Here is a 27,839-nt window from a genome sequence, read left to right as displayed (position 1 = left end):
AGATTAAATAGGGTAGGAGTCAAATGAATGTGTAATCTTATTAAGCAAGAGATTCGTAAGAAATGGATGATGTATTCAACAGTTGTATATTTCCAGTCATGACATGGAAGTGAAACATGACATGAATCCCCAACACATTGAGGATTACCCAGAATAAAATGGAAAGATCAATACTCAGTATTACCATTCTAGATAGAAAGTGCAATACTTGGGTCAAAGCACAGACTAGTTGTGAAAATTAAAAGCAGCAGGCCAGAAGAATCACAATTGTTGTACAGAAAGCTAATTCTGAGTATGAAAAGAAACTGACTCTGCAAGTTAAAGACGACCCACAAGTATTTTATTGATATGCTGCAAGTAAAAGAATGAATATGAAAGAATAACTTTTCTGAATGTAGATGGTGTGAGAGTGACAAATGCAGAAGAGGTTGTTCAACTAACAAGTGCCCATTTTGCTAAAAGTTATTCAAACCTGGTGTATGCAATATTGAGTTAACTGCTACCTCTTCTGAAGAAACTCAGGTGTATGAAGAGGAAGTATTAGCTCTGTTGCAAAAACTGAATAAGAATTCAGCAATAGGGACTGACAGGATATCAGCATGGTGCAAAAAGAGTGCTCAACTGAACTGGTTATTCTTATGACCAGCTGTATAATTTGAGTCTCAGAACAGGGAAGATTATACAGGAATGGAAAGAATGTGTGGTAATCCCATTGCACAAGGGTGGTGCAAAGACCGATGTATACAACTATCGCCTACTCAGTATCTCAGGAGTGGTGGTGAAGATTTTGGAAAAACTAGTGAGAGCTGGCAATGGGTTGACAGTGAATCTATACTTTGCAATGAACAGCATGGGTTTACTGGGAACATCATGTTTTAGCAACTTGATCACATTCTATAATAATGTTGCCACTGAACTAGACAAAGCCAATGGATAACCTTGATACTTTTGAATATTAGTAAGGCTTCTGACAGAATACATGGAAGAGCATTACATAAATTGGAACATATGGGTTTGGATTATAAAATATTAGCGTGAATAAGATGATGGCTAACTGACAGATATCAAAAACTGATATAAGGGGGATGTGAGTCTGCAATATTTAAGGTAACTCTTTGTGTACCACAAGGACTGATCATTAATGATATTGGGAAGGATTTGACAGGTGATGTACAGCTATTGTAGGTTGCAAAGATAGGTAGGGTAATCAGGAATGCTACTGATATACAGAATGATTTGAATAGGCTGGAATTGTGGACATGGGAAAATGGATGTCAGTAAATGTAAATTAATGCACTTTGGCATGATTAGATATCCTATGTTATATTATATTGGTGGAATTATGCTAGTAGAAACTGATAGGGCTAGGTATCGAAATTTTGGTTCCAGGATACATTATGGTTGTTGGAGAATTTAGTGCTCCTGTAAAATTGGTGCTATTTGTTATTTGTATGTTTTATTGTGTTTTTTCCTTAGAAAAAAGTGTTTTATAGTATACTAGTGTAGATTTTAGTATTTTTAGTCTATTTAGTATTTTACCACATATTTTTATTAAGATATTTCAACAATTAGTATATGTTTAAACGATGACAAAAAAGGGCAAGAAATGTAATGCTAAAAAACACTGCAGGCAAGAACAAGCAGGTTAGCCCTGCTAATGACATTATTTGTGGTGTTGAGGAGATTAATGAATATGAATTAACCTCCAAAATAGCAAAGCTGAAGCAGATCATTAGAGAGATGATGCGGGAATTGCAAAAAGTCGAGAGAAAGAAGTTATTTGGTAAGGTGACTCTATAATAAAACATGTTATTGACGAGCGAGTTATAACATCGGGTTTTCCTGGGGCGAAAATTAAGAATACAAAGGAAACAATTCAAAAAAACAGAAAAGAAAACTAAACGAAATCGTAGTTGTAGTAGGTACTAACAACTAAACTGCTGATAAATTCAGTGTGAGAGAGAGAGGATATTGAAAGGGTTGTTGGAAGAGGCAAGAGTGAAGTGTGAAAAATTGTCAGTATTTTACCTCGCTATGATAAAAATGAATTAAGAAGAATGGTTCTGATGGCAAATGATTTGATGCGGAGGCTATGTAGAAGGAATGGAGACGAGATTTTGAATGTGTCGAGTGAGTTTAAGGGAAGACTGGATTTGCAAAAAAGGGATGGCCGACACCTGAATGCGTTTGGTATCAGGAGTGGAGAAAAACTAATAACTGGTATTAGACCTAACACAGAGAGTCAGGGAAACTAAATTATAAAGGGAGGAATGGCATGAATATGAGTGTAAGAGCAATAATGTTATATAACTCGGGGATGTGAGTCTCAATGTTAATGATGGGAATGAGCTTTGTCATGGAAATGTTGATCGGGAGAGAACGATTTTGGCTTTTGGTTCATCCAGTTCGGAACCATCAAACGTATATGCAAAGATGTCTACATGTATAAGTGATTAGAGGTGTTGAGATTATGCCTGTACACGAATGCTACGAGTATCAGAAACAGGGAAAGAGTTTGTTGCCTTGATCAATACGTTGCGACCTCAGATTGTAGGTATTACTGAGACGAGGCTATCAGAATCAGACCTACTAACTGGTATCAAGTGTCAAGGTTGCAGTATCTTTAGGAAGGATAAGGAGGATAGGAGAGGAGGGGGCGTGCTGCTAATGGTATCGGATGACTTGAATCCAGTTACAGTTGAGAGCCACGATTGTAGCACTACTACTATTAATAATATTTCATGTGGCAGTGAGTTTGAAGCCATGTGGTGTGAGGTGGAATCTAACAAGATCAATTACATAGTTGGGTGTTGTTACAGACCTGGTGGATCAGTTGCTAGCGATGAAGAGATGCATCACTAAATAGAAAAAATACATGAAAAGAGTAATCATAATGGAAGACTTTAATCATCCAAATATTGATTTGGTAGCAGTAGAATCTCATGAGAAGAATGAAAATGCATTTATTGAGCTGTTGTGGGACAACTTCCTCAAGCAGCATGTGACAGAAGGAACTCGAGGGTAAAAAGTATCAGATGGCTTTTCAGTTAAAGACGTAACTATTCTGCCTCCCATTGGTGACTGATCATGTGGTACTCACTTAGGAAGTGACTAAGTTTATGAATGTTCCATTCAGAAAAGGTTACATGCTGAACTACAAATCAAGAAATAATGAGCAACTGAGGAGTATACTGAATTCAGTGGAATGGGATGAGTTGCTGGATGTAAAGAATATTGACAGTGCATGGGAAACATTTAAACAATACTTAAATGATGCGAGATAAAAATGTGTCCCGAGAGTTTGAAGAATAAAAAGGTAGGAGTCAAATGGATGGGTAATCTTATTAAGCAAGAGATTCGTAAGAAAAAGACGATGTGGAAGGAACACTGCGTGCATAAGGATAACATCTGTTATAAATGTTATAAGCAGCAGGCTAGAATAGTCACAACTGTTGTATGGAAAGCAAAGTTTGAGCATGAAAAGAAACTGGTTCTGCGTGCTAAAGACAACCCATGAGAATTCTGTCGATATGCTGCAAGTAAAAGAAAGAATGAATATGAAAGAGTAACCCATCTAAATCCAGATGGTATGAGGATTACAGATGCAGGAGAGGTTGTTCAGATAATGAGTGCCCATTTGGTTAAAAGTTATCACAACCTGTATATACAACACTAAACTCACTGCTACCACTTTACTACATGAAGAAATGCAGGTGTGCGAGTTCGAGATATTAGAGCTGCTGCACAAACGGAATAAGAATTCCACAAAGGGACTTATATGATATCAGTGTGTGTGTGCTAAAAGAGTGTTCGCTGAACTGGCTATTCCTTTGACCATGCTGTTTAATATGAGGAGTATACTGAGAACTCTCAGAACAGGCAATATTCTGCAGAGATGGAAAGAACGTATGGTAATTCCATTGCACAAGGGTGGGTCAAAAGACATATGGAATTATTAACTGCTGATAAATTCAGTGTGAGAGAGGATATGAAAGGGTTCATCCAACTATAGACCAATTAGTATCTCAGGAGTGGTGGTGAAGATTTTGGATACATCATGATACTTTTGGATTTTGCCAAGGCATTTGACAGAATACAGTATAGAAGACTGTTGCATAAATTGGAGAATATGGGTGTGAATCTGCAAGATTTAATAACTAACTAGTGGTGTACAACTAGGATCAAAGTGATTCACCCTGAAGTGAATCACTTTAGATTTACTTATACCCATTTTCTCATGCCCATAATTCCAGCCTATTCAAATCCTTCTGCAATTACTGCATATCAGCATCACTCCTGATTACCCTCCCTATCTTTGCATCATCAGCAAATAACTGTATGTCACTTGTCAGATCCTTCCCAATATCATTACTGTACAGATTGAATAACAGTTGATCAAGCACTGATCCTAGTTGTACACTACTAGTTACCTTAAATCTTGCAGATTCACACCCCCATATACCACTTTTTGATATCTGTCAGTCAGCTATCCTCTTATCCACGCTAATATTTTATAATCCTAACCCATATTCTCCAATTTATGGAACAGTCTTCTATGCTGCATTCTGTCAAATGCTTTAGAAAAATCCAAAAGTATCATGGTGTATTTATTCCCCTTGTCTAGTTCATGGTAATAGTGTTATAGAATGTGAGCAAGTTTGCTAAAACATGACCTTCCCTTAGTAAACCCATGTTGTTCATTGCAAAGTAGAGATTTGCTGTCAACCCATTTCTGAATGCGAGCCCTAACCAATTTTTCAATTTTTCCAAAATCTTCACAACCACTCCTGAGATACTAATTGGTCGATAGTTGGATACATCTGTCTTTTGGCCAACCCTTGTGCAATGGAATTACCAAACATTCCTTCCATTCCTGCAGAATATTTCCTGTTCTGAGACTCACATTAAACAGTCTGGTCAAAGGAATAGCCCATTCAGCTGAACACTCTTTTAGCACACATACATGCTGATATCCTATAAGTCCCTATTGCAGAATTCTTATTCCATTTGTGCAACAGCTCTAATACCTTGTCCTCATACACTAGCATTTCTTCATCTAGTGAAGAGGTAACAGTGAGCTCAATATTGCGTACACTAGGTTGATAGCGTTTAACAAAATGGGCACTCATTAACTGAACAATCTCTCCTGCATCTGTAATCTTCAAGCCATCAGGATTTAGAAGAGTTATTCTTTCATATTCATTCTTTCTTTTACTTGCAGCATATCGACAGAATTCTCGTGGATTGTTTTTAGCATGCAGAGCCAGTTTCTTTTCATGCTCAGACATTTTTTCCATACAACAGTTGTGACTATTCTAGCCTGCTGCTTGTAACATTTATAACAGAAGTAATCCTTATGTACATGGTATTCCTTCCACATCGTCCTTTTCTTACGAATCTCATGCTTAATAGGATTGTACATTCAATTGACTCCTACTCTATTTATTCTTCGAACTCTCAGGATACTTTCGAGATTCTACTGCTACCCAATCAATATTTGGATTATTAAAGTCTCCAACTAGCTAAACAAAAGTCATGGGAGGACTTTGGCAAGAATATAGAAAATAAATATCAAGAAGGTGGTAAAATATTCTGGAGGTTGTTGAAGAAGCTTAGGAATGGAGGAAAGAGTGCTGTAAAAGGAATTAGAGATGATAAAGGTGAAATGAAAACAGGAGAAAAAGATATCCTTGAAGTATGGAGTAATTACTTTGAAAAACTGCTAAATGAAACAAGCAGTGATGACAGCACAGTGATAAAAAACACTGACCAGGCATGCAGTCAGGAATACATATCCATACTTGAAGTAGAAAAAGCCATCAAAGGCTTGAAATGTGGAAAGGCAGCAGGAGTAGATGATATTCGACCAGAAATGCTGAAGTATGGTGGTATAAGAGTCTTACAGTGGCTGCACTGCATAGTTCAGAAAGCCTGGACAGAGGGACGAATTCCCGATGATTGGAGTAGAGCTCTCATAGTACCCATATATAAAAAGGGAAATAAAACTGAATGTGAGAATTACAGAGGTATTTCCCTACTGAGTGTTCCTGGCAAGATCTATGCAAGTATACTTGAGAAACGGTTGAGAAGAATTGTGGAAGAAAAGCTTGGTGAAAAACAAGCTGGATTCAGGCCAAATAGAGGCTGTCAGGGTCAGATCTTCACTTTACGGCAAATAGTCGAGAAAGCATGGGAATATAACAAAGATCTGTATTTAAGTTTTGTCGATTTGGAAAAGGCATATGACAAGGTGCCAAGAGAGAAGCTATTCAATACGCTGCAGTTATATGGTGTCAATGGGGCATTATATCAAGCAATACTTAGTCTTTATTTGAGTTGTGAGTCAGCAGTTAGAATTGAAGGAAGTACAGGAAGATGGTTTAATGTTAAATCTGGTGTGAGACAAGGATGTACATTATCCCCTCTGTTATTCATTATCTATATGGATCACATTATGAAGGAATGTGGTATTAAACCTGATATCAAAATTGGAGATGTTAATGTCAGCTCTTTGCTTTATGCGGATGATGTTATACTTCTAAATAAATCCGCTACAAGTCTGCAAGATTCTCTGACTAAATTGAATAGCTGTTGTAATAGATATGGTATGAAGGTCAGCAATAAAAAGACAAAGACAATGAAAATAGGCAGAATCATTGAAAATGTCAACTGTGTTGTGAATGGAGAACCTGTGGAACAAGTAAAACATTTCAGCTACTTAGGCACAATTTTTACTGAAGATGGTAAACTAAATATAGAAATAGACAACAGAATCAGCAAAGCTGGTATCGTGGGAAGTCAATTGAATAAATTCATATGGAATAAGAAAGAAATTAGTCGGAACACTAAATTAGCTGTATACAAGACTGTGTTCAAACCAATTTTAACTTATGGATCTGAGAGCTGGGTCAGAAGTAAAACACTTGACCAAAGACTAGAGACCGCAGATATGAGAGTCCTGAGAAAGATTAGAGGCGTGAACAGATGGCATCAATGGCAATATCATATTAAAACTGACGATATTAGGAAAGAACTTGACATTGTCAGCATCCAGGAATGCGTTAGCAGAGCTAATCTCAGATGGTATGGTCACTTGAATAGAATGGGAGAGGAAAGATTAGCAAAACAAGTGTTCTCTGCCAGGTTGGTAGGAAAACGACCCAGAGGAAGACCAAGATATAGGTGGATTGATACGGTACAAAGTGCCTTAGATGATAGAATTATAAGATCTGATAATGTTGGAGTCTTGACAAGTAACAGACTGATTTGGAGGAAAATTGTAGATAGGAAGTTAGTAATGATGTAATTTTTTCATGTAGTACTGTCATATCCTGTACACCCCTTGAGGGTACATGGCAGGAATTTGATGATGATGATGAAGTCTCCCATTATGATTACTCTTTTCGTGTATCTTTTCTATATGGTGATGCATTTCTTCATCGCTAGCAACTGATCCACCAGGTCTGTAACAACACCCGACTATGTAATTGATCTTGTTAGATTCCACCTCACACCACATGGCTTCAAACTCACTGCCACATGAAATATTATTAATAGTAGTAGTGCTACAATCATGGCTCTCAACTGTTAACTGGATTCAAGTCATCCAATATCATTAGCACCCCCCCTCTCCTATCCTCCTGATCCTTCCTAAAGATACTGCACCCTTGACACTCGATACCAGTTAGTAGGTCTGATTCTGATAGTCAAGTCTCACTAATACCTGCAATCTGAGGTCGCAACATATTGACTATGGCAACAAACTCTATCCCTATGTTTCTGATACTCCTAGCATTCAAGTACAGACATAATAATCTACCTGTTTGTTCTTTTGTATAGTCTTGTCTGCAGTCTGCTGACACAGTTGGACAACTTGCAGATCTCTATTATTGTCTAATGCTTTACACATGTAGACATCTTTGCACACACATGATGGGTCCAAAATGGGTGAACACAAACCTAAAATCGTTCTCTCCTCATCAATATTTCCATGACAAAGCTCATCCCCATCATTAACACATTTATATACATTGTCGCTCTTGCTCTCACATTCACACCATTCCTCCCTTTATAATTTAGTTTCCCTGACTCTCTGTGTTAGGTCTAATACCAGTTATTAGTTTTTCTAGACTCCTGATACTAAATGCATTCAGGTGTCGGCCATCCCTCTTATACAAATCCAATCTTTCCTCAAACTCGCTCCACACATCCATTTCTTCTACAAAGTCTATGCATCAAATCATTTGCTGTCATAGCCCTTCTTCTTAATTCATTTTTATCACAGCAAGGTAAAATACTGACGATTTTCACTCTTGCCTCTTTCAACAACCCTTTCATATCCATCATTAGCACCTACTACAACTACGATTTCGTTTATTTTTCTTTTTTGTTTTTGAATTGCTTCCTTTATATTCTTAATTTTCGCTTCAGGAAAACTCGATGTTTTAACTCACTCATCAATACAATGTTTTATTGTCTAATGTTTTACATGTATTATAGAGTCACCATACCAAATAACTTCTTTCTTTTTACTAACACTGTCACTTACCTGATTTCTGTTATTTCACGACTTATCTGTTTCCTTGCTTTGTTGTTTTTTATTTTCCAGTTTAATTTCCTTTTTCCCCCCTCTGTTCATTTAAACACCTCTCGACTTTTTGCAATTCTCATGTTGTCTCTCTGCTTCAACTTTGCTTAATTTGAAGGTTAATCCATTTTCATTAACTTCCTGAATAACTTCATTAGCAGGGCTAACCTTCTTGTTTTCGCCTGTGGTGCTTTGTTTAGCATTACATTTCAAACGTATACTAAATATTGAAATATCTAATACAAATATGTGATACAATACTAAATACGCTAAAATCTACACTACTATACTACAAAGCAATAATTTTCTAAAGGAAAACACAATAAAAACAGACAAAAATCACCAATTTCACAGGAGCATTAAATTCACCAACCAACCAGAATGTATCCCGATTTTGAAGATAGACTGAGAATTGTAGACTGCAGACACTAGCAAACAGGAGAAAGAGGGGTGATATGACTACAACAGGATTTCAGTTGGTGGAATTATTCATTTTATGGATGGTGGGGAAAGGACAGGAGGGCATCCTTGATGGCTGAGAATGAATGCTAAGGCTAGATTTTTCTCTCATAGGGTGGTGCATAATTGGAATGGACTGCCATTGGATGTGGTACGTACAAGCAGTGTGAATGAATTCAAGAATAAGTATGACAGCTGGTGCATGTAGTATGTGGTCTCCCTTGATGAGTCTCTGACTACCTGGAGGGCTCTCTTAATAATAATGGTTTATACACGTAGAGAATGATAGAATTTATTAGCTTGCATATATTTCTATATGTGTGTGTGTGTGTGTGTGTATTTTTAAAAAAGGACATTATCAGGAAGAGAAAAGAAGATTGGTTAACAACATTTGTACTCCTAATGATGTACGTCTAAACCAGGGGTGGGGAACCCCTCGCCCGCAAGTCTATTTCAATTCATCCCTTTGCTGATGTACTGGTATGTACATGTAAATAAAATTTTATAATAACTTAAATTTATTATAATTAAATAATTAAATATACAAAATCAAAAATAACTATATTACATGAAATATGATCGTCATACGTCTGGCAACCATCAAATCGAGACCAGCCATTAAAATAAAAAGAAATCAGGAGCATTTCTCGCAGACAAAGTTCAGATTTTCTCTGATTGGTTGCTTCCCAATTACCACCATGACATTTTTCCGCATGTCAAAACATATCGCCTTTTGACTTTGTTTTTCTCATGCAGTACTGTGAGTGCCTTGTAACTAACCAGTTCACAACTGGTTAATTACAAGGAGTAATTTTTTTTTTTAAATGGGAAGTTGTAGTGAAAAGCATAAAAGAAGTGGTGAATGTGCTCTGTTTTGTGAAAAATGGACAGAACTATACTTCTTTATTGAAATTAATGACAAGTGCATTTGTCTTATTAGACAAGATAGAGACTTTGAAAGAAAATATAATCAAAAGCCAATCTCTTCTTAAAAAGCTTATTCAGGAAAGACCATCTGTAACTCAAGCTAGTTATGCGTTCTGTGAACAAATTGCTAAAAAACTTAAAACCCATAATGAAGGTGAGTTTGTGAAAGATTGCATCCTTACTGCCGTCGAGAGTTTATGTCCAGAAAAACTGAGTTTGTTTTAAAATAATTAGTCTATCAAGAAGAACTGTTTCTGACCATATTAAAGATATCGCTGATGCGATCCAAACTTCCTTGAAAGTAGATTCAACAGAATTTGTGTTTTACTCATTAGCCATCGATGAAACTACTGATCTGTCAAATACTGCACAAATGGCTATATTTATACGGGGAATAACTACAGATTTCAATATACGAGAAGAATTTCTTGCTTTAAAATCAATGAAGGGAACAACTAAAGGTGAAGATTTATTTGAAATGGTCAATTCAGCATTAAAGGATTTCGATTTACTGTATGAAAAACTGAGTGGTCTTGCTACAGATGGTGCACCATCCATGGTAGGTCGTGAAAAAGGGCTCATGGCTCTGATTAAGAATGAATTTAAGAAATGTATTGAACCCAAATACTTTAATTGTGTGCCACTGCTTCATTCACATGGAAAATCTATGTGCAAAGTCACTCAAGATGAATAGCGTCATGAATGTAGTAACAAAGGCCATTAATTTGATAAAAAGTAAAGGGTTGAACAACAGGGAATTCAAAGAATTTTTGCAAGATCTTGAAGCCGAATATGGGGACTTATTGTACCATTGTGAAGTTAGGTGGCTAAGTAGAGCTCAAATGCTCAAGCAATTTTATGAACTTAAAGACGAAGTGAAAATTTTCTTGGACACTAAAGGTGTCCTCATTAAAGAATTGGAGGATGAAAAGTTTCAAAGTCATTTGAATAATCTAATATTTGAAATTACAAGGCCCCCAATCAGCTAATGACCTCTGCTCACTCATATCAAGAGCTTTGAATCGATGCTTCAATTATTTCTTACCCAACTGAAAAAAAACCGCTTTATACATTTTCCAAAATTAAGTGAGCACAATCCAAACTCAACAAATGAGTACGTTGATGAGTGTCAAAGTATTTTGAATCAATTTCAAAGGAGATTTGAAGATATAAAAAATCAAAGAATTGAGTTAAAACTATTTGAAACACCTTTTGATATATGCCCTGAGGAAGCTTCTGATTCCTTGCAATTAGAGTTGATTGATTTGCAGTGTGATAACACTTTGAGATCAAAATATAGTAATCTGCCTATATTGGACTTTTACAAATCTATTGATTCTGAGAAATTCCCTTCTTTAAAAAATAATGCCTTGAAAATAGCTTCTCAGTTTTCTACTACTTATTAATGCGAGCAATTTTTTTTCAAAATTAAGTCTGGCTAAAAACCGCCTTCATACAAGACTCACTGACAAAAATCTCGCCAATGAACTACGAATAGCCATCTCATCAAGAGTGGCTAATATTTCTAAGCTTTCACAAAAAAAAGCAGTTTCAGCCCTCTCACTAAAAAGTTTAAGATTAAAGGTAAGCTTCATTAACTTTGATGAAATATTTATTATGCTATTATTGCTTTAATACAGTTCTCAGTTAAAATAAAATAAATATCATTTTTTAAATAAATTAAATATGGCCTTTGCTTGATTGTTATAATTATATGTCTACACAATTGTAATTAAAAGATACCATATCAGATGAGAATGTCGCACATTTACTTATTGAGATATATATTGCACACTACATACACTATATATAAGAGCTAAAATTTGCCAGTTGCCCGCAGAAGTTTTTAAATGAGCAATTTTCACCCTTGATACTAAAAAGCTTCCCCACCCCTGTTCTAAACAAATCCAATACAAATATGCAGAAGGTCCCCCTTACTAAACTGAATAATACGAGATGGTATCAAAAAGATTTCGAGACTAGTTTTGTAACACGCCAAAAGATAGCAGCACACACACACACATTCACAGGGAGCACCGACCTTCATAAGTCAGTGTGCCAAAAGACATCATCCTGTGTGCATCGGGAGCTGTGCAACTGGTGCTATTATGACCATGTGTATTACCACATCTGCGATTTCATCATGGACAGCAAGTTAGAACAAAGAGCAAACGTGAAATTCTGCGTGAAACTGAGCAAATCTGCCACAGAGACGTTTGACATGATTCGGCAAGTTTATGGCAATGCTGCAATGAGTTGATCGAGGTGTTTTGAGTGGCAAGCGCGCTTCAAGAGCTGAAGAACATCACTGGAAGACGACAAGAGATCAGGAAGACCTTCAACGAGCTCAACTCCCGAAAATGTCGAAACCATTCAGCAACTTGTGCATGAGGATCATCGGAGAACACTCCACAACATTGCTGCCATTGTCAGTGTGTCATGCGGAACAGTCCAGGCAATCCTCACGTGCAATTTGAACATGCACAGTGCTGCTGACCCAGGAGCAGAAGAAACCCTGTGTTGAAGTCTGCTAAGAACTCCATCAGTGTGCTGTGGATGACCTGTCCTTCATGTCAAGGATCATTATGGGTGATGAAACTTGGGTGTACAGGTATGACCCTGAGATGAAGCAACAGTCTTCACAGTGGAAGAGCCCATCATCTCCACAACCGAAAAAGGCGAGGCAGGTCCGCAGCTCGACCAAGTGCATGCTCATCGTCTTTTTCGACATTCTCGGCATTGGGCATCAAGAATTCGTCCCCAGGGGCCAGATCGTCAATAGCAAGTTCTACTGCCAGGTTTTAAAGCGTCTGAGGAAGGACATTCGGCGAAAGCAACCGCATCTGTGGCGTGCAAAAAACTGGATGCTCCACGATGACAATGCACCCTGTCACCGAGCTCTCCTCACACGAGTTTCTTGTCAGAAACAACATGATCTCACTTTCGCACCCACCCTACTGGCCACATTTGGCTCCTGCGGACTTCGCCCTCTTCCAGAAGATGAAGATCCAGCTCAAAGGTCGGTGTTTTGACACCACTGTGGAGATCCAGTGCGAATTGCAGAAGGTGCTTGACACTTCGAAAAGAAGACTTCCAGGACACATTCTAGAAGTGGCAGGAACGCTGGGAACATCATACTGCTATGCAAGGGGACTATTTTGAAGGTGATAGTGTGTAAACGTAGATAAATAAAGTAATTTCTCGTAAACAGAGATAGTCTCGAAACTTTTTCATACCACCTCGTAGCTGTAATTAATTCAAGTATGAAAATCAGCAATATGAGACAGGTTACAAAAATAGTCAGGAACATCAAAAGCGTCAACTTTATCCTGAATGGAGAATCCGAAGAAAAATATTTCAGTTATTTAGGCACAATTTTTAGTGAAGATAGCAAATTAAATATGGAAATAGAATTAACAAAGCTTGTATGATAGGAAGTCAAATCACTAAACTAGCTCTGTATTTTCAAACTAGTTTTAATTCATGATCTCAGAGCTGGGTTAAAAAATTTAGGAGTACATCATCTGCATAAAATAAAGAGCTGAGAATATATTCAATTGTGATATCAGGCCCAATGCAACATTCCTTCATAATGTGATCCATATAAATGATCAATAACAGTGGAGATATGGTGCACTCTTTTCCCATTCCAGATTTAACATAAAATCATTCCCTCTAGACCTTTCAGTATTTCAAATCTCCATGCAGTGTTATGCTTTTCCATATCAAAGAAAACTGATACTTGATGCTCATATTTTAAGAATTTGTGAGAGCATATTTCTGGATACCTGCCAAAAGGCAATTATAATTTCCTTTCTGGTTTCTAGAGAGAAACCTTTTTTTCCCCACAACACAATCTGGCTTCCAAAAAATCATTCTACTGCTGATCATCTAGTTTGGCTGGAGACATCCAAACTAGATGATCAGTAGTAGAATGATTTTTTGGAAGCCAGATTGTCTTGTGGAAAAAAAAAAGGTTTCTCTCTAGAAACCAGAAAGGAAATTATAATTGCCTTTTGGCAGGTATCCAGAAATACGCTCTCACAAAAAATTCTGTTGTAAAGGTGCAACAGTTGATTGATTGATGGTAACAGATGTTTTATCATCTCGTAATGGATATTGTTTCATCAAACAGCAGTTGGACAGCATTTAAGCAAAAGTGTGGCAGCAACTGTGCAACTATTGTGCTCAAGGATAGAGAGCCAGTGAGTGGTGGTATAGCTGCCCTTCATTTTCCAATTTTGTCCCAGACTCCTTTAGTGTTGGTTGTTCTTATGGAGGATGTATATTGGATGCAAGATCCCTTTTTTTTCTATGATGCCAGATATGTCTTGCTCAAACACGTGTGAAAGCAGGTTTGTTGTTGTAATTGTGGGGTATCTTCGAAAAATACCCAAAGCTTTCTTCTGAGGTTTTTTTGGCTGTTGTGCAATTGTCATTCCACTGTGGCTTAGGGAAACATGGAAAACAGAATGATTCACTGCATTGCTGATTGAGGAAGGGCTGACTGCTGCAGAATCAAATTCTGCTAATGATGAGAAGGCAAGCCAATCAGATTACTCAATTTTCCATCGTGATATCCACGATGGGATGCATAGTTGCCCTTTTTTTTTTTTTTTTTTTTATCTTTTTTCCTTTACTATTCATTCCAGATGTTTCTCTTAGAAGCATAAAATTTATAAACAAAGAGAAGGAACTTCTATGGATTCTTCCTTCTCATCCTCCTTACCAATTATTTTTATGGAATATTTTGAATAACAAGCTCTCGACTGAGGCCTCTCAAGCCTTCTATCTGGTTAAGATATGTGGATGATGTGTTCTCCATTTGGTCTCATGATCCAGACACAACCTCAATAGTCTTCATCCTAAAATCCAGTTTACCATGGGAGAAGAAACTAATAATAGTTTAGCCTTTCTAGATTCCATGGTAACTTGTCCTTTTCAGTATACAGGAAGCCTACCCATACAGGTAGATACATTTACAAACTTTCCCATTACCCCCCCCCCCCCCAACAATATATCATTAAAACACAACATTAACCAATAGAGCCTATAACCTTTATTCCAATAAGTCCTCTCTTACTGCAGAACTTAATTATATATATCCCCTTCTTATCTAATGGCTACAGTTCCAGTATCAAAAAATAAATAAAATAATCAATCCTTACCCCAATCTGTGATAAATAAATAAAATAATCAATCCTTACCCCTATGTCTGGGGATGATGATAACAAAATGAAAGCTGTCTTTTAACAAATGTAGAAAATTCTGTGAAAGCAATTCTAATGAGTTTTTTTAACAACTGTGATATACTATATCTCTCAACATTATCCCATCACCCCACTATAGCAGATGCTACAAATTCCCCATGTTATAAATTAGCAAACTTTCATATCTTCTTCACTGGTCATATCATTTCTTATATAAAATTTATTGACATTGCCAAGGAATTGAAATCTTTACAACTGTTATTGTATGAATTGGTTTCAGAGAGAAGAGTAATTTATTTAGTAACTTTTTAGCCATTTTGAAGAAACTGGTGGAACAGATGGCTAAGATAATTTTGTTGTTTCATCATCTTTAATGATTATAGAAGATTGGTTTATGGATTTGATGATTCCTAGTTGGCTTCCTATAGACATCTATGGGTATTCTTTTATCATCTGTTTTTTTTTTTTAAATAACAACACCCACACACACACACAAAAAAAAATGAAGGTTTTAATGTATCCTGTGCAAAACTTATTCAATTTTTTCCATGGAGGCAATAGTGGAGAGCCCATTGCTAAACTGTATTTCTGGAAATAAAAAATTTCCTTTCCAAGTAAAGAAAGATGAATGAAAAGAATGTAAAGATGTGTGGCAATAGATCCTCAATTCAAGGATGATTATAGTTTCTTCAAAAGGCATGTTTGTGAACAATGTCTAAACTGGCTGAAATATCTGACAGGTATATTTGGATGCCCAATATCCTCTTGACAAACTGAGTTGAATATTTTATTTCCAGAAATAAGGTTTAGCTTACCAATATCATCTTACTCCAATTTCTAGATCGAAAAATTTAAAGTTCTACTCACAAGCTGCCTAAAAGTCACAATGTATGGTGGTGGCCCAAATTGTACCTGCCAATTTTCTCTGCAATTAGATGGTATAATTAGAAAAAAAAAACTGTGCCAACACATTACAACCCTCAAGTCATTTGTGTTTTCTTTTCATTTTGCAGGGTATGAAAAATGCCAGCCTACACTACTTGTGCAGCAGGTATTCATCATCGAAGAGTACATTCGATCATCAGAAAGCCCCGAAAAGGTTAGAAAGGCATTTCAGGTAAAGTCTGGTGTCAAAGTTGGACCAGACAGACAGACACACAACCTCAAACCTCGTCAAGAAATTTCGCAAGACTGCGTCAGTGTTAGATGATCACTCTAAAAGTGGCAGGCCTTCAACAGCAAGGACTGAAAGAAACATTTGAAAGAAGCCCAAAAAGGTCTACCAGGAGAGTGTATTAAGTGTTAGGGATCAAATGCAGCAGTCTTCAACAAATTCTCAAGGAAGATCTTCATTTGTTTCCGTAAAATATCCAGACCCAACAGCCACTCACAGATACTAACACGGCAGCAAGATTGGACTTTGTTGATGCAATGATCAGAAGAATTGAGAACCAAAAAATTGACGCTGGTCTCATCTGGTTTTCAGATGAGGCACACTTTTGGCTTGGTGGGTTCGTGAACTGGCAGAACTGGTAAATATGGGGATCTAAAAATCCACATGTTTCGGTTATTTCAGGTCTTCACCCAAAACGTGTGACTTGTCAAAAGTTGGCATTTTTGGACCTGTTTTTACTGAGGGGACCATATCCACACTGAGGTATCGAAACTTGGTTGAAAACAATTTCATTCTTTTCTTTGTTGTAATATAAATGTCATAAGATGTAGACCTTAATACACTTTGGATAAGATCCATATGCCTCCTCATTCAGAAATAATACAGCATTAAATTTGCTACATACATTTTGCCCACCCTGTATATAGATGCTATTTTTATTGTTTGGAAACACTAAAAAGACAAAGGATTTTGTTTGTTTTCACAACAAATGTTACTCTAAAACTAAATTGACACTGGAAAAAGGAGAATAAACTTCCATTTTTTGGCATTCAATTTGAAAAACCAGATGATGGAGGAATATCATTACTATAGGAAGCCAACACATAAAAGTTGGTATGGTGATATCTTCACTTATCACCCACAACAAAAGCTAAGAATCTTCACACCTTGAAAGAAAAAACGTATTCAAATTAGTTTGCATCATAAGGAATTTTCTACATTTGACTAAAGATAGAATTCTTTTTGAAAACCACCCCAGAGTGTACAAGATTCCACATTCATGTGTAGCAAAGCATACATTGGTCTAATTGGGAGAAGTTCTGAAATATGTAAAAAAAAAAAAAAAAAAAAAAAAAAAAGAAAAAAAAAGCACACCTGAATAACATGAATATAAAAGTAGCTCAAATGTTTCCAACAGTTATTTCTTCTTCTTCACGCATTAGATGTAGTATCTATTGAGACCAAGACTTCATCTTCTTTAATAGTATCTTTAAATCTTTTTCTAGGGCTTCCTGTTCTTCTCTTATTCTTTGGTTGCCAACTATAGACTTGTTTTAGAGAAAGATGTTGGAAAGTTTTTTCCACTTGGTTAGACTATAATAAATTTAGTTTAATCCTTTATCCAAGTGTAAGCAAACAAAGTCTGCACGTGAAGTATCTTCAGGACTGAAACAACTCTTTTTTATTTTTTATTGTTTGGAAACACTAAAAAGACAAAGGATTTTGTTTGTTTTCACAACAAATGTTACTCTAAAACTAAATTGACACTGGAAAAAGGAGAATAAACTTCCATTTTTTGGCATTCAATTTGAAAAACCAGATGATGGAGGAATATCATTACTATAGGAAGCCAACACATAAAAGTTGGTATGGTGATATCTTCACTTATCACCCACAACAAAAGCTAAGAATCTTCACACCTTGAAAGAAAAAACGTATTCAAATTAGTTTGCATCATAAGGAATTTTCTACATTTGACTAAAGATAGAATTCTTTTTGAAAACCACCCCAGAGTGTACAAGATTCCACATTCATGTGTAGCAAAGCATACATTGGTCTAATTGGGAGAAGTTCTGAAATATGTAAAAAAAAAAAAAAAAAAAAAAAAAAAAAGAAAAAAAAAGCACACCTGAATAACATGAATATAAAAGTAGCTCAAATGTTTCCAACAGTTATTTCTTCTTCTTCACGCATTAGATGTAGTATCTATTGAGACCAAGACTTCATCTTCTTTAATAGTATCTTTAAATCTTTTTCTAGGGCTTCCTGTTCTTCTCTTATTCTTTGGTTGCCAACTATAGACTTGTTTTAGAGAAAGATGTTGGAAAGTTTTTTCCACTTGGTTAGACTATAATAAATTTAGTTTAATCCTTTATCCAAGTGTAAGCAAACAAAGTCTGCACGTGAAGTATCTTCAGGACTGAAACAACTCGTGGTAAAGGTGGACCAAGCTCTCATCACTCCTTGTCTTATTATCTCCTATAATACAAAGTAATTTAATAATAAGGTGAGACATCTTTTGGCAACTCGTATAGGTAAATATGACTTCTCCATTGCTTCTACCTTGGTATCACCACCTCTGGGTCTAGTCCCACTAATGAGACCTCAAGGTTGAAACTGGTCTGGGTAGTGGCCCTTCCCTTAATGCATAGCATTATACATGTCTGCAAAAAGATGTGCTTTGCATTATGGGAGATACTAAGACAAGGAGTGATGAGAGCTTGGTCCATCTTTACCACAAGTTGCTTCAGTCCTGAAGATACTTCAGGTGCAGACTTTGTTTGCTTACACTTGGATAAAGGATTAAACAAAATTTATTATAGTCTTACCAAGTGGGGAAAAACTTCCAACATCTTTCTCTAAATCTAGAGTAATTAATAATAAGGTGAGACACCTTTCGGCAACTTGTACAGGTAAATATGACTTCTCCATTGCTTCTTCCTTGGTATCACTACCTCTGGGTCTGGTCCCACTGATGAGACCTCAATAAAGGTCAAAACTGGTCTGGGTAGTGGCCCTTCCTTTAATGCATAGCATTATACATGTCTACAAGGAGATGTGCTTTGCATTATGGGAGATACTAAGACAAGAAGTGATGAGAGCTTGGTCCACCTTTACCATAAGTTGCCTCAGTCCTGAAGATACTTCAGGTGCAGACTTTGTTTGCATACACTTGGATAAAGGATTAAACTAGACTTGTTTTATTATTCTGTCTTCACTTCTTCTTTCCACATGTTCAATCCATTTTATTCTTCGAGTTGCTACCCAATTGTTTATTGCTTGTATTTCACATTGTTTTCTTATATGTGTATTTTTTATTTTATCTAATCTAGTTTTATTTACTATTTTCTTAATATATTCATTTCACCTGTGTTTAACATTTGTCTTGTTTTCCAAGTCTGGTCTTGTTTCTGCATTATATGTCATAATAGGCCTGATTACTGCTTTATAAATTCTGGTTTTTGTCTTTACTCTAAGATGTTTATTTTTCCATCTTGTTTTGTTCAAGCATCCTGATATTCTTGCAGGTTGTTATTTCTATAAATTGAAAAATACTGGAATAATAGTTTAATAACATGTATCATTAGCCAAATCATGTGCAGTCTACACACTGATGTGTAAACTTTTTATGTGATTGCTGGCATAAGAGGTCATTTTTGATGTCTGCCATAAGGAAGGAATTTGTTGTTCTTTCAAGTTGGCTGGAATTCTGTTTGTTGTTTAAAACTTGCGTACAGTTTCCACTTACTAAAAAAATAATGAAGTAGACAGTTTGCATTCTATTACTTTCAAGTGTCTGTGATCATGTTTCTCCTGTCCATTTTCGTCATCAAATCCTGACGAGTACCTTGAGGGCACATAGAGGATATCACAACAGTGCTATGTGAAAAAGTTATATCATTACTGACTTCCTATCGACAATTTTCATCAAATTAATATGTTACCTGTCATGATTCCAATATTATCAGCTCTTTCTGTCTTGTAAGGCACATTTTACTGTATCAATCCACCTTAATCTTAATATTCCTCTGCCTTTTTTTTTCTGCCATCTTGGCAAAGAACACTTGTTTTTCTAACTTTCCCTCTCCCATTCTGTTTAAATGACCACACCACCTGAGATTTGCTCTGCTAAACATTCCTGTGTAAACTATCATGAGAAATTAATTTTTTTTTAGAGAATTTTCGCTAAATATTTTACAATATTTTTTGTCTGACATTATAAGAAAAAAATGTACTTAGTTGTAATAATATAAATAAAAATATAAAAGTATAAATTGCTGTTAAAATCCACCTGCACTTTAGACTTGTTGTTAAGAGCATAATAAGAATTAAGTCGGATTAGTGCCGAATGCCACCAAAATTGTAAAGTCAAGCAGCCAGCGATCAATTTGTTCATTGCTTCTGGCTAATTCTGGAATACTCCTAACTACGAACAAAGGACTGAGAATAGAATAAAAGGCAATACAGCACGTGGTTCTGGGCTTTTTGGTCCTTGGCTCTTCACCTACTGTTCTACGAAGTTCCTTCCCGAAATCCAGTTTTCTCCGCCATCATCACCCGATGTTCACCGCCGTCAGCTTGCTCCATGCTCCCAGTAGCTACAGCAAAACCCCAGCACGACTGGACGTTCCAGTTCCAATGTGTATAATGGAATGTATGTTGGACTTTCCTCTCAAGATTGTTAGCATGTAAGCCATAAATTTGTTGTAGTATGCTATGTGTATGCACCTCGATATCGTAAAGGATTGAGAGAGGTTACTTGTTAACTGGTGGTTAGATTGAATTTAAATAAGGGAAGAACATGTATTGTTAAGTAAGTCTAATTCATAAGTTTTTTGTGATAGTGTCTGAATTATCAATTAAGTATTGAATATGTTGGAAGAAAGTTAATGTAATCCCTCCTGGAATATTTATGCATGCTTGTAAGCCAAGTTGTGTCATAGAAGACACTTTTATATCAAGGCACAATAGGTTTTTCTGATAGTGAAAGCACTATAGTTTCTGTTGCTCAGATAGCAAGTAATTTTGTATGTTAAAGTGCTTTTGATTAAGTTATTTTCTGATAGCGAAAGCACTATAGTTTTTGTTGCTCAGATGGCAAGTAAATGTGTGTGTTAAAGTGCTTTTGATTAAGTTAATCTTTTCTTAACGTTTATGTGCTCTGTATCATGTCCTTTAATTTGATAATAAACATGTTTTTGTTTTGTAATTACCTGGTTCTCATTCCTTAGCCAATGCACTATTCCGAAAATATTAACGAGCCTGTGGGAATAGAATATAGTAATGAGCCATGACTAGCATATAAAGAATTTGTATAGAAGTGTTAAATTAATTTTGTCATCTTCTCAACCTGACTTTCAAACATAAAAAGGTCAATTAAGTGGCGCAGTTGTTAAGATAAATAAATTTCTTAATTGACATTGTGCGATTGCTCAGGGACTGTTATGTTAGATAGACTTACAACATGAGGTCTAACTAACAACAAAAAAAGAGGGGCAAGAATAAGTTTAAGTATGTAAACAGATAAATAAACTGATAAACGAAAGACAAAGAAAAGATATAAATTACACCTGAATGATAACAATGTTAAGCCTCATTAATATCCTCATTTTGAATATAATATTAGCATTGCCGCCCTCTGTTCACTCCCCTAATCTTTCTCAAAAGTCTCTAATCTCTGTGGTCTCTAATCTTTCTTTCTAATCCTTGATCAAGTGCTTTATGTCTAATCCAGCTCTCAGATCCACAAGTTAAATTTGTTTGAAAACTGTCTTGTATACAGCTAGTTTAGCATTTTGACTAATTTCTCTTAGTCCATATAAATTTATTCAGCTGACTTCCAACCACACCACCTTTACTAATTTGTTTATTTTCATATTTGATCTACTATCTACATTAAAAATTGGGACTAAATAACTGAAATGGTTTACTTTAGGTGCTCCATTCAAGATGCATTTCACGTTTTTTTTTATGTTTCTGCATATTTTTATTGTCTTTATATTGATGATTTTCATACTGAATTCATCACAACAGTTATGCAATTTAGTAAGGGAATCCCGTGGACCTGTACTGGATTTATTTAGAAGTATATTTCCAGTAATGAATGTATTTCTATTCACACTTGTTCTTTCTCTTCCTTATATTTCCCCATGGCTTATTAACAATGGTTCACATATTTACACCTTTTAGTAATTTAAACGTAACAACCAAATATAGCATTCTCCTTAATTACTGTTTTCTAATCTATCCTAAAAGAAACACATTAGTCTTATCCTGTGTGCAAGCAGATTTAGTTAAAAATCAAAGAACTATCATGATATGTGGCAAGTCTGCCAATACAGGACAAATTGCAGCAGGGCACAGTGTTTTCAGTCACCCAGTCAGATATAGTTAGGGTGGTAGCAAGAGAGAGATGTGTAGAGAGAAAAGACATAACATTCTTAATAATGTGCCAAGATCTGAATAAAAAATTTTATGAATGACTATGTGCAGTTTCTCAGACAATTATATCTAAAGCTTAATCCATACATGCTCATCATAGATACTGGATAAACCTTGGTTCTCTTGATTGCATGCTGCTTGATAATTAAAAATGTATATATAAAACAATGCATGAAAGTCTATTTACAATAAATAAAAGTAATAATATAAAATTACCTGTCCTTGTTTTGTGTGATCTGAGGCACAGTCAGGAACTATTTTTGATAATTTAACAATCCAATTATTTATTTTATCCCTTCTTCTCCTTTCAACTAAAAGAAATATAACAGCCACTGCTGAAATTTATTGTAATATTTTTGAGCCATTGTGATTAAGGATGTGCAAACTGTCTTTTCAGGTAATACTTAATATTATTGAAAAACAATCAATTCTGAGTCAAGCTGATTCCTAAATGAACATTGTTTCTGTAATTAAAGAATAAGGAAAAATAATTTCAGAGAATATCTTAACAATGATGGGGGGGGGATGCAATCTGACAAGTATTAGAAATTGGGCACAAGTACAACAATACATTGCAGAGAATATGTTAATGCTTGAGTGGGAAATTGCAGTTTGATGCTGAGAGAGAGAGAGAGGGAGGGAGAGAGAGTTGGCACACTCCAAACACTCAAAAGCTTCTTCCTTCCTCTTCCAATTCTTACATTAATCATTTTATCTGTCAACTGACAGAAGTGTAATGCTAATAATTCATTTACATCTGCTTTCATAAACTTCAATGATGAATTTATTGTCCATGTCTACATTTTCAAGTAACTACTGAAATAATTCTTTGAAATCAGGGAATCACAAACAAAATCAGGGCACAATTTTCTTCACATACCAGATGGGTTACTCATAGAATAAGATGAAGCAAAGTTGTATTTTTTTTACTACACCACGGGTAACCTTTTCCAAAATTATCTTATAGTCTATCCGCCACCGATTGCATTGATGGCATGGAAAAAAATGTTTGTCTGAAATAATAAAGTTCAATAGATTCAATACCCCCCCCCCCACACTCAATCCATTCACAGGTTGCAGAATATGTCATTGTTAAAAGGGGGGGGGGGGGTACATACACAGCTTTGACATTTGAGTGTATATTATCAAGGATTAATAATACTTTAAAACAGTGCTTCCCAAAGTGTGGCCAGCGTATCCTAGTGGTATCCACTTAATTTTTCTCCACTAATGTATATAATAAAAATTTTTATAATACGAAGAAGTTAAGAGGTGGTACTTTTTTCAATAACTAAAAAAATCTAAAAAAAAAGGAAGTTCTAAACATTAAAGATGACAACATGAGGGGATCACAACAAAATCAGGGTACAAAACATGATTGCATTCCATTCACATGGTTTGAACTGTTTGCATAATAGGATTAAATTCAAACTGAACCATGCAGTTGGAACTCTCTTCTAAATTCCATCCGTTTCGTTAAACTTTTTTTCTATTATTGAAAATTTAAATTTTATAATTTTTATTTCTATTGTATGTATACTGGATTTAGATAATAAAAATTTAACAATAAATATATGTTTTATATTTGTAATTTAATATAATGAAAATGTTAAAAAATAAATATTATAATTCTTCGTGTATGAATGAATGAAATACCCAAAACTGCTTTTGCCTGAGAGGGGAATATGCTGGTGTTCTAAAATTTTAAAAGGGGTATGGGATACTGAAAGTTTTGGAAACACTGCTTTAAAGGAAAGATTAATATCAGAGCAATAATCCTTAACAGATGGAACAAAATTATTGATAAACCTGTCCTGAAAAATGTTTTCTATAACTCAAAACTTTGCATTTGTTTTTTGAACAAATCAGTCCCATCTCAATGATCTTTGAAAGCTCTAGAGGATTATCAAATCCATCTTAGGGTTTTAGCTTAAATTTAAGCTCATTATCTGCAGTACTTAATCTGAGTAAAAGAATATCCTTGGAGGTTTTGCAACCTGGTGAAAACTGCTCCTCTTCTGCAATGCATGTTCTGGATAGCATTTTATTCCCTACAGTCCAGTTTTGCTCACATTAAATACTTGATGAACACAATATCCACTCTCTCTGATAACTTAGCTGATATTTGTTAGCTAATATTTTTCGGAACACGTGAGCTATCTCTTCATCTAAACTAGTGGATTCATGCATACACTTGCAGAGAAAAATAAAAATTTTGAAATTATGAAAACAATTTTTCATTGTCATTTTCAGGTTATACATATCAAACGTGCTTGTCAAATTTTGTTTCATCCAGACAGGCCAAGTGCCTTTCTTAAGTGAGAACCAAGTGCCAAATGTCTAGATCCTGTTACTTCATTAGTAAATGACTACCTGTATTTATTTATAATGACAATCCAACCTACAGCTCATTACTACCATGGGGTGAGCTAAGAGTCCTAGGAATCCTACTCTACAGACAAAACATGGAACTTCTTCAAGCCTCTAATAAGCAATGGCGATCTCTCAAAGAAATGAAAATCACCTAAAGATATTCAGAAATATCCACGTCACAGTAAAATTCAAATCCACAGGCTATACTACTCAGTGAACAAGTTGGCTGGTGAAAGATATGCAAATTGCCAATGAGAAGTCATCCCACTACATCCGGGGTCGGCAACCTTTTGAGTCGGAAGAGTCAAAAATTACAATTTACAAAATTTCAAAGTTTTTAAAGAGCCACAAGATCTTATTGTCTTCAAGGCATTCGCTATATCTTCCCCTCTAGTTTGTCCCGAGAGCGGTAGCAATCCTAGAAGTTCTTCTTTTGGACCTTGGGAAGACATATACCTGACAAAAAGGGCAACTTGTGTCGTGTCTTTTATGTCGCAAGACTCATCTATAGCAAGTGATAAGGCAGAAGAAGGTTGAATATCTTCCACCTGCAAATATGTTACATTTGAAGACATTTTAGCTATTCTATCTTGTACTGTTTTAGCGGATACGAGAAGCTGGACATAATGAAATATAATTTATTAAAAAACATTTTACAACGATATTTCCCAATTAAAAATACCTACCTAAATAAAATAAATAATTCTCTAATAATTTAATTATTAAAATAAATAATTTAGACATGAAACACTGTTTGTCTCACTCTCTCACGTACTGATTGACTATAAGTACATAGTTTCGTCGCATCTGTGGTCGCCTCCCGTGTGCGGTGATCGCCGACTGGCACGAACGGACTTGTCAGAACGTGTTTATCACGGCGCAGTCTGCACATTTTAGTTTTTTTTTTTAATTTTGGCAAATATTAGATACTTAGTTTACGAGTAAAGGTGTTATGCCCAGCTATGCCGAAATCAATGAAAATTGCCAAACATATAAACTTCCGAGAGCTTCCGACGGACTGACGACAGTGACGATGCGTGTCAAGGGGGAGGGGTGCGGTGAAAAGCGAGTACAAGTGGCTGAGAGATAGAATCGGTGCCTAATCCTCGTTAATCGATTCAGAACGATTTAAAAAATTTTTTTTTTTTGATAAAATAAATAATATTTGCGTATGGAACTAAAGAGCCGCATGTGGCTCACGAGCCGCAGGTTGCCGACCCCTGCACTACATTCATATAAGCAGTTGTGCTTCAAGAGTATTTAGGTGAGTGCCTATTTTAGTTACCAGTGTGAGACCACCGCTCTACTTACTGAAAGCCTGAAATAGTATGTTTAGTCTCAAGTAGCATTCCCAGATTATCTAACCCTTAGCCCACCAATTTTTTTGTAAGTAGGATTACCATAAGAGTCTTCGTAGCTTAGTTGGCACAGACAAAACCCTTTGATTGGAAAGGCCTTGGCTCAAATCCCATCTAGGATGTGAAGAACCTTTATCAGGGCTTTTCAAGTGAAAGGCAAGTTAGCCATTCTCATATGGAGATGGCAGGTTTTCTGCTTCCTGAAAACTCAGGTTTTCATCCCGCAACTAGGAAATCCAGCCAGTAGAACACACACACAATTTACAGACAAAGAATACTTATAAGCATAGGTCTAACTACCTTATGCTGGAGTTATGATTACAAAATCTAAGGATACTTGGAAAGTCAATAGGCACTTAAGTGCCTTTTAGAGCCACTGATGATAATAGGATTATCATAAGAGTTCAGCATGAAACCTGAAACGTTTGAACAAGATGGTGAATGTTAAGCATGAGTTTTTGTAGAAAAGCTGCAGGGAATCATCATGTTAGCATAAGAAATCAAACATTTTGAAAGGGATGTCTCCTTGAGTGAGAAAAATATGAAAGGGCAATTGGGATGCAGACAACCTCTTAATAGGCATTCGTTTAGAATATACAACAAACCACGAGAGCAAGTTTGGTCACAAATGCATGCATCATACAGAAGTCCAAGGAAATTTTTACAGGAAATCATAACTCGATATCACTACATTGAGTTATATCCTTTATCACAATAATACTATAATTTGATACCAACAGTTTTTTGACCTGCAATTGTTGTTTATCACCCTTTTTTTCAGTGCTATGTATCCAATGGAATAATGAATACAGGTAATACACTAATGAATAGTGGAGAAATCACAGGGTGCAACAAGTCATCCTTCACTAAATCTTCTGAAAATGGAGATGACTAATAAGTGATAAACTAACAAGCACTTTCCTGATGAGAGAGGCATATTCCATATTATGCTTTCAAAGCATCTATAGTTAACTAATAGGTGATTTCTAAAAGGATAAGGAAATCATTTTTGCCTCTTTGCAAGGCCTTGATAAGACTGCAGCTGGTCTCCTGAGTTCAAAAGGGGCTCAAAGAAGAGTTACGAAGATTATATCAGGATTATGGAATGTAGATTACGAGGACAGATTGAGAGTATGTGAACTATAGATTCTGTTTTAACAGGAGAATGAGGGGGGGGGGGGGGTAACATGATACAGGTCTATAAAACTTCTGAATGGGTGTTATAGCATATCGTCTCATGAAATTTTATGTTATATGTAGGTGGTAAAAGAATACAGAAACATCCATGGATTTTTTTTTTTTTTTTTTTTTTTTTGTGGTTAAAAAAGGGGATAAGAGCTAGATTTTTCTCTCACAGAGCAGTGAGTATGGAATAGTTTGCCTGTTGATGTGAGTGCATCTAGTGTGAATCATTTTAAGAGAAGCTATGAGAGCTGGTTTGAGTAATGGATAGCCACCACTATGAGTTCTCAAGAAAAAAATACAGAAAAAAAAAAAAAATTTGACCTGCCAACATAATTGGCAGGTTAAATTCTTATATGAGAAATTATGAGAAAGCATATTATCTAATCAACAGAACAAAATTAATC

The 27,839-nt window shown here is 35.7% G+C and overlaps 1 protein-coding gene across 7 annotated transcripts in view; it reads right to left on the bottom strand.

Annotated features, from left to right (window-relative positions):
- The window catches only part of LOC150109296 (upstream stimulatory factor 2-like), a 260,743-nt gene that overhangs the window by 52,108 nt on the left and 180,796 nt on the right, over positions 1-27,839 (bottom strand). For all 7 annotated transcript variants that reach the window (XM_090407146.1, XM_090407139.1, XM_090407163.1 and 4 more), the window contains one exon: positions 22,736-22,830. In XM_090407146.1, coding sequence (XP_090263272.1) covers positions 22,736-22,830 — 95 coding nt within the window. The remainder of the gene's footprint in view (positions 1-22,735; positions 22,831-27,839) is intronic.

The sequence above is a fragment of the Typopeltis vanoorti genome, chromosome 2, assembly GCF_054136105.1.
Source record: "Typopeltis vanoorti isolate ZY-2024b chromosome 2, IOZ_Tvanoo_1.0, whole genome shotgun sequence".
Lineage (NCBI taxonomy): Eukaryota > Metazoa > Arthropoda > Arachnida > Uropygi > Thelyphonidae > Typopeltis > Typopeltis vanoorti.
The sequence above is the reverse complement of the archived record's forward strand: the minus strand, read 5'-3'. Positions and strand labels throughout refer to the sequence as shown.